The 15,609-nt window shown below is 40.4% G+C and overlaps 2 protein-coding genes across 5 annotated transcripts in view; one reads left to right on the top strand and one right to left on the bottom strand.

Annotated features, from left to right (window-relative positions):
• LOC140188248 (caytaxin-like) overlaps positions 1-1,806 on the bottom strand; it is a 57,229-nt gene extending 55,423 nt beyond the window's left edge. For both annotated transcript variants that reach the window (XM_072244346.1, XM_072244349.1), the window contains exon 1: positions 1,577-1,806. The gene's annotated coding sequence lies outside the window, so the exon portion shown is untranslated. The remainder of the gene's footprint in view (positions 1-1,576) is intronic.
• The window catches only part of LOC140188246 (zinc finger RNA-binding protein-like), a 71,707-nt gene continuing 57,566 nt past the window's right edge, over positions 1,469-15,609 (top strand). For all 3 annotated transcript variants that reach the window (XM_072244341.1, XM_072244342.1, XM_072244340.1), the window contains exons 1-3: positions 1,469-1,577; positions 2,680-2,758; positions 14,544-14,799. In XM_072244341.1, coding sequence (XP_072100442.1) covers positions 1,541-1,577; positions 2,680-2,758; positions 14,544-14,799 — 372 coding nt within the window. In that variant the 5' untranslated portion in view covers positions 1,469-1,540. The remainder of the gene's footprint in view (positions 1,578-2,679; positions 2,759-14,543; positions 14,800-15,609) is intronic.

Below are 15,609 nucleotides of genomic sequence, written 5' to 3'. Positions count from 1 at the left end.
CGATACCTCATGGGTATACTTACATGGAAGATTAACATGCAATAGCCTCATATTACACCGCAAAATCAAATATTTTGCCAATTTTATGTCAAATATTAAATTGCCACACATTGTCAATTTAGTTCAATAACTGCTTGCATTCCCTACTACAACATATCAGGAATGCCAGAAATATTAAAAATTAAAAACAGGCATATTGATTTTTGTGTTTGGAAATTGAAAGCATGTGCAGAATCTCACAGAATTATTAGTCTGTACAGTGTCCAAAGCTATACAAATCTGCTGTATAAACACATTTCCTTTGGCATGGGATGGTTAGGGCAAATTACTCCTAATTGAAATTTATTATTTCAGCTAAAATCCCGACAGTATTTTCAGGCTTAGCAGCATTACTTACAATGGTTAAAAATCATGCCGCATCCCTAATTTTTTTTATATAAAGCAGTCCTCCAAATATTAATGGCACAGAAGTACAATCCTCTCTGTAGAGTAAAATTCAGATAATCACCAACCTATTTCAAAATTTTGATTAACAAGACCTTTGACCTGCTGAGCTCCTCTAGCATTTTGAGGGTGTTGCTTGGATTTCCAGCATCTGCAGATTTTCTCATTTCAAATTTTTGGTTAACTGGTGATGGCTGCATGTTTCCTTACAATTCACCTGGACCCCAATTCCTGTGCTTCCTTCTTCAATTCCCATTATCCTTTTAAACTCACCAAAACTTCAGTTCCCTTGCTGCCTTTATACAGCTCAGGGCCATTTCCCAAACATCCTTTTTAAATTCCAGGCATTCCTGGAAAATTTACTATAATATTGTGTAACCTTATAAAAAGATGAATGAAAAGGTATAGAACATAGAATAGTACATCACAGTACAGGCCCTTTGGCCCACAATGTTGTGCCGACCCTCAAACCCTGCCTCCCATATAAGCCCCCACCTTAGATTCCTCCATATACCTGTCTCTTAAACTTCACTAGTGTATCTGCCTCCACCACTGACTCAGGCAGTGCATTCCACGCACCAACCACTCTCCACTCCAGAATATTTTCCAACTTTGGGTCCAAGGATTGAGAGTCTGATTAATTAGTTTTACTTCATTTGTTTGGTGGTGAGGTGGGGCAAATCCTTAATATTTTGGCCATTGCATGATTCCATCTGTTGGGAAGTTGGTCAATTAGGAAAAACCACCAGGGCTGTATGGGGGAGGGGTTGGTCATCTATGAGGACCCTCAATGCTAATTGTTGGGGGTGGATTGTTGTAGGGTTTTGTAAGGCTGTGACTTAGAGTGGGGCTGGGGTGGGGAAAAGTTAGTCTAACTCTCAGGACCCTCAGGGCTACGGAGTTACCCAAAGGCCACCTAATGGGGCCCAACAGCACCCCCAACCGGATCACAAACTGAAGCTCCTCCTTTCCTGAATGATCGCCAGGACCCGAGGGCGCGCATGCGCGTCCCTGCTCGCATCGTCATCACGCAGGGAGTGTGTGTGTACAGGGAGCGCGGTGAGGTGAAAGGTCGCGGTCAGACGCAGGGAAGCCCATGATTCCTATATGTCCGATAGTCTCCTTTGCTTACGGTGAGTACCAGGGGCATCGGGGCCGCAAGCACCCCGTCCGCCGCCCCCTATCGAGGCCGTCAAGGGGCTTCGCCGCCGCTTCAGCCGATTGGATCTGAAGTCGCGGTTTACTGGGGTTTGATGGTCAGCCGATGGACGGGAGTCAGCGGAGGTCGAGGCCGCTCTGCTGGGGATCTAGCCCCGCCACCGCCGGTGCCGATCCTGCCGCGGATACTGCAGCACCGCTTTCTGCGGAATTTTCCTCTTCTTCCGCTCCAAGCGGAAGTGGCCATGATTGAGAGTCGTCAACCAATGGATGGAGCGGTAGTGGGCGTGAACTTCCGGTCCCATCCTTCCTTATTTAAATAAGCGGTTAACGAGGACCAGAAGATCCTGGAGCAGAATTAGGCCGTTCAGCCTGTCGCTGCTGCTCCATTCAATCATGGCTGATTTTTATTCAGTCTCATTGTTCTGCTTAACCCTTAAACTCCTTACCAATCAAGAATCAATCAATCTCTGCCTTAAATACACCCATTGACCGCTGCAGCAACGAATCCCACAGATTCATCACTATTCCTGATCTTAGTTCGAAAGGTATATCTTTGTACTCGGATCCTAGATTCTCGTATTAATGAAACATTCTTTACACGTCCACTTTCAGTCGACTTTTAGATTCGGTGGGTTTCAATGAGGACCACCCCCTCCCCCCCCCCCGCCCTCATCCTCCTGAACTCAGTCAAGTGCAAGTCCAGAAACATCAGACGCTTCATCACATTCGTGGGATTCTCATCCCGCCTTTGCTTTGATGCCAGCAGTACGCCGCTCCCTCCAGCACCCAACCGTATTGTCCCTTCACAAACCCAGCTTTGAATTGCATTGTGCGTGGTGAACTGCGATTCATATGCATTTTAAAATAAACTCAAAACCAGACGTTGCATTTCGTCTATTGCACCACGCTGCTCCGGATTTATTTCGCACAGGTTTACGGTGAGGAGCGGTGCTTTGAAACTCTGTAGTGCTGAGGTTGAACATTTTCTTGTCTGTTGTTGGAGTTGTTGTATGCATTGTTCGCCGACTCGGTGCTAATAAAGTTTTTTCTCTCTTCTCCCGCCCACGTGACCAGTGCCCGGCCGGTTGGGCGAAGACGCCAAGATGGCGGCGAGTAACTACTACGGTTTCGCGCATGGCGGCGCCCAGTACAGGTACGGCGGGGTCTGGCGGAGCAGTGGATGGAGACCCCAAACAAATCGTGACCGCCTCTTCCACTCTCCTCTCACCCGCGCCATCCTTCTTTCACAAGTGGCGACCACGAATGCCGCCCCCTCCCCCCCCCTCCACCGCTACCACCTTCAGGGTAAAGGGGCGAGTAAACGTTGGGACCCCGTTTGGGAGCAACGTGGCGGCGCTGGCCCCGGTCTCGGGCACCGCACACCCCCTGAGCTGTGCAGAATCGCTGTGCGGTAACCCATCCCCCTGTGGGGAAAGACCCCAACCACGGAGGAGGGTCTTGCAGCGGCCCTGACGGGGAGTTGTGAGGGGGATGGCGGTGAAGGGACAGAGTTAGGGATGGGGGGGTGGTGGTCATGGCTAAATCTTGATCCCTCCATAGTGCTGCGACCGATTTACTGGAGATGTTACTGCCCTGAGGCTGCACCGTTATGCTTTAAGGGAGGGGCATGGCGTTTGTTTGCAATTCTTTTTAATAAAGCCAGTTTCTCTTGCACATTGTAAATTTGATTCTCATGTTTTGATTACTCAGGGAATCATCCAATTAGTTTGCTCATCAAACACATCCATTATACGGTGTAATTTTGAGTTAAAAGATGCTGAGGTGCTAGAGATTTTACAGGATACACCTTAAACCTCGAAAGTACAGCTTAATCTCTAGGTGAGAAGGTCGATGCCAGAATTTGTCCTAAAATGGCTTTTGCTAGAGTGAGTGGGCTACAGTTTGTCTTTGAGTATTATGTTGGACAGTAGGAGATTTTAAAATGCTGCAAGAAACTTGTTTGAATGCAAGAACTGTTTTGCAAGTGTGATTCTTGTAATCCTCAGTTTCTTTGTCTCCATTTCTCAGAAGCTACCTTTGTACTGCTTTGTAGATTTGTGGATTAAATTTTACTTTAAGACTGTGGAATTGAGTGCTTGAATCAATTGTAATCTTTATGTTATGATTTGCTGAAGAAAGTAAGGTATTTTTCTTTGAGTGGAATTTTCATGGCCTACTTTGTTTTTCCAAAAAAATGGATGGGATATGTGAGCTGTGCTGAATTAAAGTTTATCTGACTGAAGGATTTTAAGTGTCTGTCTAGTGTTTTTTTTTCCCTAAATGAAATTGAGTTGTAAGAGGCTGCAGTTTGTTTCCAGTAACATATCTCAACTGTTTTTGCCTTGTCCAATTTAAATTGGATTCCTAAACCTGAAATATTGGATATTTAATTTACACTTTGTAGATTTTCAGAATTAAAATAGGAATACTGCTTTCCCCAATTTTATTGCTATTACATCTCCTATACTTTTTCCACTTTATTGCAACATATTTTCAATTTGTAGGCTAAATAGCAAACAAAATATAGGAAATGTGTTTTGAAACTTTATCAATTATTGTGATCATATTTGCATTTTAATTTGATTGTGGATGCAGAAAAGTAAATGCTGCAGTCATCAAGTTCTCAGTACTTTTGGCTATAATGATGCTTCAGCAATAATGGAAATCTTAGTACAGTTAGGTGCAAATCATTTCTGTGTTTCTGATGTTACTTTAATCTATAATGTGCAGCATCGTATTAATTTTGATTATTCACCACTCACCCTGCACTAAATTGTATTCAGTGATGTCAAAATCAAGATGGTTTGCTTTGTAAGGTCCCTTGGTCATCCTAGTTAAATTTAACATCGGGATTGATTGTGAATGTGAAATGAAAACGGTGTTACAGCTTTTCTAAAGTTCTGGAGTAAATGTATCTTCACTGTATTCATTTTGGCCATGTCAGAGTTTCAATGAAATGCTCAAAGCAGTAACATGCCATACACATGTCAAAGCAGCACAGAATGCTGGAGGAACTCAGCAGGCCATATGTTAAAGATAACCAAGTTCATTGTTCATTCCCAATATCAGCACATCCAAAAGTTATACTTTTTGCAGATCCCAATATGACAGAAAATGAACATTTCATAAGTGTACCACAACACCACACCAAAATGTTGGTAATTCTGCACTATCAATAGAGATATTTTTGCTTGCTGCTTCTGCATGTTTATTAGCAACAATCCAGTAACAAGTACATAATTGAAATGAAATCATGGCATGTATGTTGGCAGAGCTAAAGGGTTACTAATTGTGGAAAAATCGTGAAGGGGAAAGCCTTTCACTGCAGACCCTGACAATAGAAGCATAGGCAAACTAAATCATAGGTGTTACTCATTAATGCAGAGTCTGGTTTTCAAAAGCCTGCTATCTGTATAAGAAAGTGAAAAATGCTAAGAAGCTCTTGTACCTTTCTGCAGCACGAGAATAATAAGACAGTTAATTTGAATTTTCTGTCCGAATGGGTTCACATGAGACTTTTGGATTTTTGATGGTGGTTTAGGGTCACATTTAGTGTCAGAGTAGGCGGCTAGTATTTGGGTTTTCATACTCTCCATAAGCCTCCTCAGACTTTAATTTTCTTTCTTCCTACTCCATTCCCCAAAACATCCACATTGCTTTTTCTTTCATGTGTCAAGCATTTTGTTGTATGTATCAATCTCAGAGCAGGTATTGGCTCAAGGATTGTGTTCCATATTTTTGCCACTTTCTTATTTGAAATTTCTCCTTTAGTGTGCAAACTTGCACCTTTACCCCATTGTTCTGAATAACTTCCCAAGTTTCCCAAATTGATTACATTTTGTCTCCATGGATACTGTCTGACTGGGTAAGTGTTTCTGAGGCTTTGTTCTTATTTCAGATTTTCATCTGCAGTTTTTTTCCTGCTTTTCATTAATCTGAATGTTTTTTCTCAATCTTTGTAAGTGTCATGAGATTTTGTTTCTTAGAGATGAAAAGCAGTCTATCTCTCTGTAGTTACGTTCTTTCCATTTTGCTAATGTCTTTCTAGCCTACGTATGCCTCAAATTTTCAATATCTTAATGAAGTCCGGAGACCAGAGTTGTGCATTCAGTGTTCTGTATTGATTATCCATAACTGCATTCACCTTTAACCCCTCTTTCATATTTAGTAATATGCCCAATCGTAGTCAAGGCTGTTGAGTTAGCAGTGATTCAACATTGTAAATTCCACTTTTAGTACAGAAAACTTTGATAATTATATGATCAGGTGAGGCTGTCAGTATTTTTGTAAAATTCATGCATGTATCCATTGAGAGGTTCTTGATGGAGGATGATGGAATAAAGATAAAATGTCACACAATATAAATATCTACAGATAGTCAAATCTGTTCCACTGAAACCCAGTACTTCCCTTCATTATATCTTATTAATTAAAAATATTTGCATGTAAAGATTACAATTCATGACTGTGTGATCCCTATCATAAGCAAATATATGGAAATTTGTAATGGATAAATGGATTTTTACGGATAGAATATTTTAGTGATCTCTGTTCAGAAATAGTCTACAGGATGCTTCAGCTTTCATTTCCATATAATCACTTGCATCTTCTTGAGCAGGTAGAACTGTCTTTTGATTGATGGCAAAACAGAGGACCCGTGAAGGTTCAGCACTCCCTTAGCCCTTTGACATTTGGACTAGTGGATTTGCATCCAGACCCGACTGGAATCCACACCTGAACTACAGTTAACATTTCATTATTAGAGTGTGATGATTAAGTTCTCCTTCCACAGTGCTTTTCATGCAAACTTTATATTAAAGCATATTGCGCAAGTAATTTTGAGATCCTACTTAGAATATTGATTAGCCCAGGATGTTAGCTGGTGTTAATCCGGTTTTCAATGAGTTGTAATCCCTGCAGTACTAATTGTAAGAGTTTGAAGAAACCATTTGGCACAGATTATTTTTTGCCAAATGGTGTATTTTAATAAAAGCTTTTTACATATCTGTCATGGTGAGCAAATATTCTATCTGAAAGAACAAAGCATGCTTGTGTTTGAATTTTGTACAGTGAGGCCATTTCTAAGAGGAAGGAAAGATTCACTGGTCACTCTGCAAGCCTTTGTGTGGCATGGTACACATAGCAGTTATTGCAGCAGGCCAGTGATTAGCAGTTGGAGTTCAACTCCTGACTGTGTCTGTAAGGCGTTTATATTGTACGCTCTCCCTGTGACCATGTGTGCTTCCTCCGGGTGCACCTGTTTCTACCATCTTCCAGAGACACATACTGGTTAGGGGTTGGTAAGCTGTGGACATGTGTTATGCTTGGAACATAGAACAGTAAAGCACAGTACAGGCCCTGCAGCTCACGATGTTGTGCTGACCTTTTATCCAACTCCAAGATCGATCTAACCCTTCCCTCCTACACTACCTTCCATTTTTCTGTCATTCATGAGCCTTTCTAAGAGTCTCTTCAATGCCCCCCAATGTATCTGCCTCTACCACTGCCCTCGGCAGGGTGTTCCACACCCCCCCCCCCCCCCCCACATCGTATACTGGTGCTGGAAGCATGGTAACACTTGTGGGCTGCCGCCAGCACATATTTTGGCTGTTGGTTGTTGACGCAAATGATATATTGTACTATATGTTTTAATGTGCAAGTAACAACTAAAGCTAATTTTTAATCTCTTCCTTTTTTATCTTAGCCTATATCTAGTGTTTCTGTAATGTGAGCTGTGTTGTGGGCATCTGGGACAGTTCCATTCATTGAATTGGAGTTTGAAGTTAAAGTCATGCTCAGAGTTTCTCACCTGGATTAGGCAGTATTGATTGGGTAATAAAACTGGAACACTTGCAGAAAAGCAGGGTTACTGCATACATGCTACTATAAGTGAATTGCTGAGGAGGTGGGGGAAAAGCATAGGTTCCATTTGTATAGCACTTACCACTATCAACGAAAGTCTCCCATAGTTCAGGCAATATAGTACTTTACGCTGTTAATGTTGTAAGGGAATTGAGATTATTAACTTGAATGCCACAGATTGTCAGTGATTTGAAGGACAAATTTTCATGAGGGTGCATGAGGATAATTACTTAATCTTTAAAAATTGTCATGCTACAGAAGCTTTTAAATCCACCTGAGAGAATACTGGATTTCAATTTCAGTACTTCCTCAAGAAAGTTGTTGACTACAAGAGAAAGAAGGTAAATGTTGGCAGCAAACTATAATTTTAAGTATTGTGTTTGCTGTTTCCTATGATCTAGGAATTAAGTTGATCAAGACAAAATTACAAAATCAAGGAAAAGATTCCTAATCTTTCCCAGTAATTGTACTTTGCATTCATTTTCTGTATTTATGAGTGATCTTTGATTGAACAATATATTCTAATACAGATCCTGTGAAATGAAAAGGACTGCTCATAATAAATTGAGGATTGTTTTAATTTTTTTGTATTTAAGAATATTTTAATTTAATTATAGAGCATGTATTAACCATTACATTGTGTATCATGCTTGGCTTAATCTATTCCTGAGTTAATTACCCAAGTGTAAATCCCCAAAGTTTTCAGATCCTGACTGAAAAATGTCACCATAGGTACAGTAATTATAGAGACTAGTTTGCATTTAGTGAATAGGAGTTCTTGGAGGGATAAAAAGATTCTCGTTAATTTCAGGCCTATCATAAACCTATTGTCTCTGTCCCCCTTTGTACTGTTACATAAAAGTTGGAAGAAATTTATTTTTCTTGACTTTTTTTTGCATTTTATCTAACAATTATAAACTCAAGCTTCTGGGGAAGATTGGTTTTATTGGAAGTGGTTTTATTTTATTTGGCTCAGGAGTGACTTAATTGAGGCAAGGCATTCTAAACAGTCCATTTACTGCCAAGGATAGGCCTGTTTTCTTTAACCAAAAGGCCAGTAAAACTGGAGATTGGTGGAATAGAGCATTACTGATGACTTGGGGTGTATTTCAGGCAGAGATTGATAGCTTGATTGGACGTGGCATCAAAGGTTACAGGGAGAAGGCCGGGAGCTGGGGTTGAGGAGGAGATGTAAAAAAGAGGATCCGCCATGATTGAATGGCAGGGCAGGCTCGATGGGCCAGTTGGCCTAATTCTGCTCCTATGTCTTATGATCTTAAGAGAAAGGCACATGGATGAAAAAGGGTTATGTGAGAGGTAAGGGTTAGGTTAATCTTGGAATAGGTTTAAAAGTCTGCATAACATTGTGGGCTGAAGGGCCTGTACTGTTCTGTATTTTAATTAAAGTAGAATTGAGAGTTTTTTTTCCATCCAAAAGGTAATGTTTGAATTCTGCTACCTGAAGTTATGGTAAAGACAGCCTGTTATTGTATGTAAGTCTAAGAGGTGAAGGGTGTTGAGTACCAGTTTTTGGGTTCCCAGCTAACTATAGACTGAAAATTATAGGCTGTATATCTATGCCACCAGTGCTACAGTTCCGTGTTGTGTTTTTTTTCGAGTGGGGGGAGCGCTTTGCCTTGCACAATATAAACATTTTTGTATTTTTCCGGTTATTTAATTTTTGTTGATCATTTAGTTAAACCTTGATCATTTGGTAGCACAGGATCAGAAAAAGCTGCACAAAGTTGAAAACTCAGCCAGCTCCATCATGGACACTCGACTCCCAGCATCAAAGACGTGTTCAAAAAGGTGATGCCTCAAAAAGAAGATACCTATCATTAAGGGCCCCTATCACCAAGGCCGTCTTCTCATTACTACCATCAAGGAGGAGGTACAGGAGCCTGGAAACACTCGGTGTTTTAGGAACAGCTTCTTCCCCTCCGCAATCAGATTTCTGAATGGACATTGAACCCATGTACACTAAACTACTATTTTGTCATCTTTTCTTTTTGTACTTTTTTTTTATATACAGTGGATTCTGGTTAAATAGGCTGTGAATTAATCGGGGCAGCCTCTTATTTGGGACAACTCTTGAAGAACAAAAACAGTTCAAGAAAATAATTGGTATTTCCTTTGTTTGGACGAAAATGCCGGCTTAATTGGGACAGGATACTGTTGCCAAACAGTTTCTAACAATCATCAGTTGAATCCACCTATATGGCTAATTTTTCTGCCAATAACTAAGAACTGATGCACAGTTTTATAGTACTGTTGTTGTATTGGTAGTGTTCTAATTTGTTCTGTATTTTATTTAAATACATAATTTGTTACTCAGTTAATTGCTAGTTTGTCTTTTGTAAACTATTTCCATGAAACCGGATAATTGGGGCAGCCGCTAAATTGTACCTAAATGTATCTGGTCCCAATGTGTCCTAATTAAACAGAATCCACTGTGTATATTATTGTAGTGTATGAATAGTTTTAAAATCATGTTTTGCAATGTACTGCTGCCACAAAACTGCTGTTCAAGTTTGTAAACTACAGAGCAGTTGGTGCTGTTGTACGGAAAATGCTAGAACCTCATCTGTGTTATCAAGATACACAATCTTTGCTTATTTGTTTCTTTTATGTATCTTCAAATGGTTCTGAAGATGCCATGGCTCATAGAGATCTTATGTATTGGAATGAAAAGGTATTTAAGGGCAGAAATTGAGTTAGAATTAATTATTTTCAAATTGTCAGGCCGTTCTGTGTTGGTGTTAGTGCTGAAACTAGCTAATTTGCAATTTGTTAAAAATGCTAAGTGGTAAAATTAGCTGTGAGAATGGTACTTTTTCTTTGGCAAGTAAAGTGAGTAAGCAAGCATAGATGTATATTTAGGGAAATAGGTTTGCTGGGAGGAAGAATGAAAGCCCGTTCTTGAGGTGGTGGAAAACTTTAAATGTTAGTGATCAAACAAATTTGTATGTACGTATATGTAAACCACAAAATTAAAAAGCAGATGAGCGAAACATGAAGGAACCAAATGTTGTGTTGACCTTTGCAAGGAGTTTCTAATTGTACAGCTACAACAAGCACTTGTTAAGACTATGATGTATTTCTATAGAAATGCTGTGAAGATATTAGGGTATGGAGCAGAGCAAACAGCTTTGATCAGGGGTTTCCAATCTTTTTTATACCAAGGGCAAATACCATAAAGCCAGCAGTTCAAGGGCCCCAGGTTGAGGATAACTGGCCTTAGACTAATGATTTGGAGTCCCATTAAGAGTGCAATAGCTTATGCTCGATATTCACTCAGTTCTCCATGATCAAGGACTTGGAAAGCATCATTGGCTAAAAAGCTAACGGGTATATCCACATTAGTAGTGTGGCTATAATTTGAGCAAATGAGAAGTCAGGTATATAATGGCATGCAGCTTACCTTCCATCAGGCCAATTGCTTTAGTGCTTACTAGGTAAAAGTCAGGAATGGGATACAGTGTGCTCCAGCAATAATTGGGAAGGATAAAAACAGTCTTGTCAATGGCAGCTTACCCATCCTTATGAAAGTATTCTTTTTGCACTACTGGTGCATTCTGACTGAGCTGCTATTGACATTTCACGCTAATACTGCATGTCGGAGGGAGATTGAAAATTTGGTTGAATGGTGCCACAGCAGCAAGCTCTCACTCAATGAAAGAAAAACCAAATAGCTGGTTATTGTCTACAGGAGGAAGAAACCAGAGGTCCATGAAACAGTAGTCATTGGGGGTCAGAGGTAGTGAGGGTCTGTAGCTTTAAATTTCTGGGGGTCAACATATGAGAGGCTCTATCCTGGGGCTAGCATGTAAGTGTCATCACAAAGAAGGCACAACAGCACCTCTACTTTCTTAGAATTTTGCATCAATTCAGCATGTCACCTAAAACTCTGACAAACTTCTATAGATGCACAGTGGAGAGTACCCTCACTGGTGACATCATGGCCTGGTATGGAAACACGAATGCTCAGGAATAGAAAGGTCTACAAAAAGTGGTGGATACAACCCTAAGCGTTACAGGCAAAGCCCTTCCCACCATTGAGCACTGCCACAAGAGAGCAACATTTATCATCAAGAACCCTCTCCACCCTGGCCATGCTTGCTTCTTGCTACTAGCACTGGGCAGGAAGTACATGAGCTTTAGTTCCCACACCACCAGGTTCAGGAACAGTTATTACCCTACAACAGTCAGGCTCCTTAACCAGCGTGGATAACATGAATCATGTGAACTCTGAACTTATTTCTCAACCAATGGACTGACTTTCAAGAAGTCTACAACTCTTGTTCTCAGTATTTACTTTATTTACTATTTGTCTTTTGTATATTAATTCTTCTGAAATTCTATTATGTTTCTTTGTTTTTCTTCAAATACCTGCAAGAAAATGAGGATAGGGTAGTATATGGTGAAGTACTGTATATGTACTCTGATAATAAATTTACTTTGAACTCTGAACTATTCTTAAGACTACAGCAACAGGAATTCCTACATGAGCTCAACCACCAAAAGGAACCAGCTGCACGTTCCTTTCAATTATCATCCCACTGGTCCAGTATTATTTAAATGAAGGAACAAATTCTGGAATTCCCTGCTCAAAAACGTGGATGTACCTTCAAAGAGGGACAAGAGCATTTCAAGAAGGCTGGTCTCTAGTAGCTTGAGCTTTTTTAGAGATTGATGTAACTTCTGGACTTGCCAATCATATGCTCTTATTAAAAACTTAAGAAAAAAACAGTCCAAGTACTTTGCGGACTGTCCATACATGATGTACTTCAATGCATTGCAGTAAATGTTCTCATTCAGTAAGATGATTGATCAGATTGCTAGTCTCTGCTCTACTATCATGTTTGATGTACATAACCATCGATTGTAGCTGCAGAAATTTTTCTCCGACTCAAATATGCTTAAACATAGAACAAAGAACTGTACCGCATAGTACAGGCCCTTTTGCACAGGATTGAGCAGCTTGTCATATGAAGAGTGTTTAATGGCTCTGGGCTTTATTCACTGGAATTCAGAAGAATGAGGGATGTGCTCATTGGAACCTATTGAATGTTGAAAGGTCTTAATAGAGTGGATGTGGAGAGGGTGTTTCCTGTGGTGAGAGAGTCCGGAACCAGAGGACACAACATCAAAATAAAGGTGTTCTTTAGAACAGAGATGAAGAGTGATTTCTTTAGCCAAAGAATGGTGAATCTGTGGAATTTTTTGCTACAGGCAGCTGTGGAGGCCAAGTCTTTGCGTATATTTAAGGCAGAGGTTGATAGATTCTTAATTGGGCAGGGCAAGAAGGGATGCAGGGAGAAGGCAGGAGATTGGGGCTGAGAGGGAAAATGGATCAGCTGTGATGAAATGACGGAGCAGACGATGGGCCAAATGGCCTAATTCTGCTCCTATATCTTATGGTCTTGTGTTGCTTTTGGCCTTTGTGCCACTCACACTGCTTTGCATTTTAAACTATGTTTCCCTGGTGCTCATCCAGATGATAAGTCATTGTTTCAAAATGTTGTTTCTCTTGCAGCATCCTGTTTTTATTCCTATTTTTGTATTTACAATATACTGATGAATTCTAGTTAGAAGTTTAATTGCTGTTGTGTTGCGTTACACTAACAATTTCCGAATGTGAAAGTCTGGACTTCTGCTATTCGCATTTAACTTTATTTACCCAAGTGTGATGAATGTCATGGATGTGGAATGTAGAAATCTGTCGTGTCATATGTCTACCTTTAACTGTATGACAGATGCAGATCTATTAGAGCTAAATTTTCCATGTACAATACAAAAGCATAAACTCATGGTATGCGTGCACTAAATTTAGAATTTTAAAATCATGCAGGAGCAGACCAATCAGCCCAATTCTGCCAATACTGGCTCTGTCAAAGTACCAGCCAATCCATCCTTTTATGAGTGGACTGCTTCCCTTTCCAAGTATTTGTTCTTTTTTGAAAGGCTAGGTTGTGGTTTATTATTTTCACATGTACCATGTGCATAATTGCATTGCATCTGTACTTTAAAGTAGGACAAGGAAAACTGCAGAATATACTGCCACATTTACCAAGTAGGCAATCCTGCAAGAGCCATGATGAGGTAGTTTGTGAGGTCAAGAGTGAATCTGTTTGAGGGTCTTGTTACAGGCGAAACATCACCCTTTCAGGAGGTTCTTGCCAACACCATGTTCTAGAAAAATTAAATTTAAAAGAAACACCTTTTGCCAATTATTTTGAATCTGGATACTGACCCAGCTGTTAAAATAGCTTAATCTTTTAACATCTCTTCTACATTCCTCTGTGGGACCTGAATCCACAGTCTTCTGAACTTTTTAAGAAATGTTGTTACGAGGAAGCTTTGGAGAACCAGTGTCTTTACTAGCAGTTGTTGTCACTAGTGATGGTATGATGCAGGGAAGTCTAGAACTGAGTATTACTGTTAACTTCCATAGAACCTAAGCAGTTGTTGTTAACATGTTTTAGCTTTTGATACCTGTGCACCAGTAAGGAAATAATATCAAGAACTGTCTTTTGTGCCACAGAGCTTGAACTTGACAAATGAGCTAATTTTTTTGTCACTAATTTGAATTTATTTGTGTTGTCAGGGAGCTTTTGTCCTAAAAGAAAATTTCCAAAGTGTGTTGTAGAACCTTTCAAGGGGCAAGAAAAGTCATTTGCACAGAAATAAACACCGATTTGCACAAACGTTATGCTAATTTCATCTCATTCTCTCCACATTGCCACTAACTTCCCTCAAATTCTGCCTGCTGCCTACACGTTGGCAACCAAAGTACTAACTGCATTATCTTTGGGGTGTGGGAAGAAACTGGAGTGGTGAGGAAAGCCCCGTCCTCACAAAAGGAAAGTGTGTAAACTCCATATAAAAGCCCAGAAGGTCAGGTACTGTGAATCAGCAGCTCTACCATTTGTACCACTGCTGTCCCATGCGGACAGAGCCTGGTTTTAATTTCTCGATTGTTTGAGTAGATCTTCTTAAGGGCAGCTTGCAAAGAGTCGCCCAACTGTGGCACCATCTTTTTTTTAAACTTGCTCTTCTGATTTTGTTTTCGTTAGCACACAGCCTGCCACTGGCATTGCATATTCACATCCATCCACGCCAGCCAGTTACACCGTACAGCAAGCTCCACCAACGGCCCATGCAGTCACTGCAGCTTATGCTCCTGTGCCTGCCACACAAGCAGTGAGACCAGTGACTTCAGCAACGTACGGAAGTTATCCAGCAGCACATTCTGTGGCAGACTACAGCTATGGACAGAGGCAGCCAGAATCTACACCACAACAAACACCGGCAACTACACAAAACTACCAGGTAACCAATATAGCATTTCCTGCTGCAGAGTTTTGCCTGCAGGGCTCCCTGAGGGAGTCCTGTGTTTAGGAGGTAGGTACTTAAATTATGTTCTGTTCTACTGCTTTCTGCTCTGTAATGGGAAATGCTAAACTGATTCATCTGTAGCTCAATGCAGTCATTTTGATTAGACCACTTGAGAGAACTTGTTGATGCCTGGAAATTTGGTAACATCATTGAAAAGTAAAGCTATTGCATTTTGATACCCACTGAAATAATTGCATAATTTATCAGTTCTGTATTAATAAATGCAAAAAAGTTTAAGGAAAATAAGTTTAAGTTTTAAGGAAAATAATGATATGGAGCCTGAGTTCAAATTACCGGCTCTATTTGTTTTTTCTTATATGGATTTTTTCTGTAGCTGATGGTTGCTTACCTTGGGGGATACAAACATTTAGGTAAAATAATAATACAGGTTGAGCACCCCCTTATCTGAAAACCTCCAAAATCGGGAAAAAAAAATTTTGCGTGCTGATGTGACACCACAAATGGAAAGTTCTACAAGGCAATGTGCAGATCTCTGCGCACCAGACAGTTATGAAACGTGACCTCACATAGCGTAAGTGGGCCCCTGTTGTAGCCAGTTTGTTTTCAGCAGGCATCACAGCAAGACCTTCGTGCACCACTCTCAGTGATTACCATGTGTTTTGTGTTTATTCTCTGCTGTGTGCTGTGAAGATATTACTGAAAATGTCTAAAAGGCCTGTTGTTACCTCTATGAAAAGAAAAAGGAAGCATTTATATTTATCTATAACACAAAGTCGAGTTGTA

This window comes from Mobula birostris, chromosome 26 (assembly GCF_030028105.1).
Source record: "Mobula birostris isolate sMobBir1 chromosome 26, sMobBir1.hap1, whole genome shotgun sequence".
In the NCBI taxonomy this organism is placed as follows: Eukaryota; Metazoa; Chordata; class Chondrichthyes; order Myliobatiformes; family Myliobatidae; genus Mobula; species Mobula birostris.
Note: the sequence above shows the minus strand (reverse complement) of the source record. Positions and strands in the feature narration are given on the sequence as shown.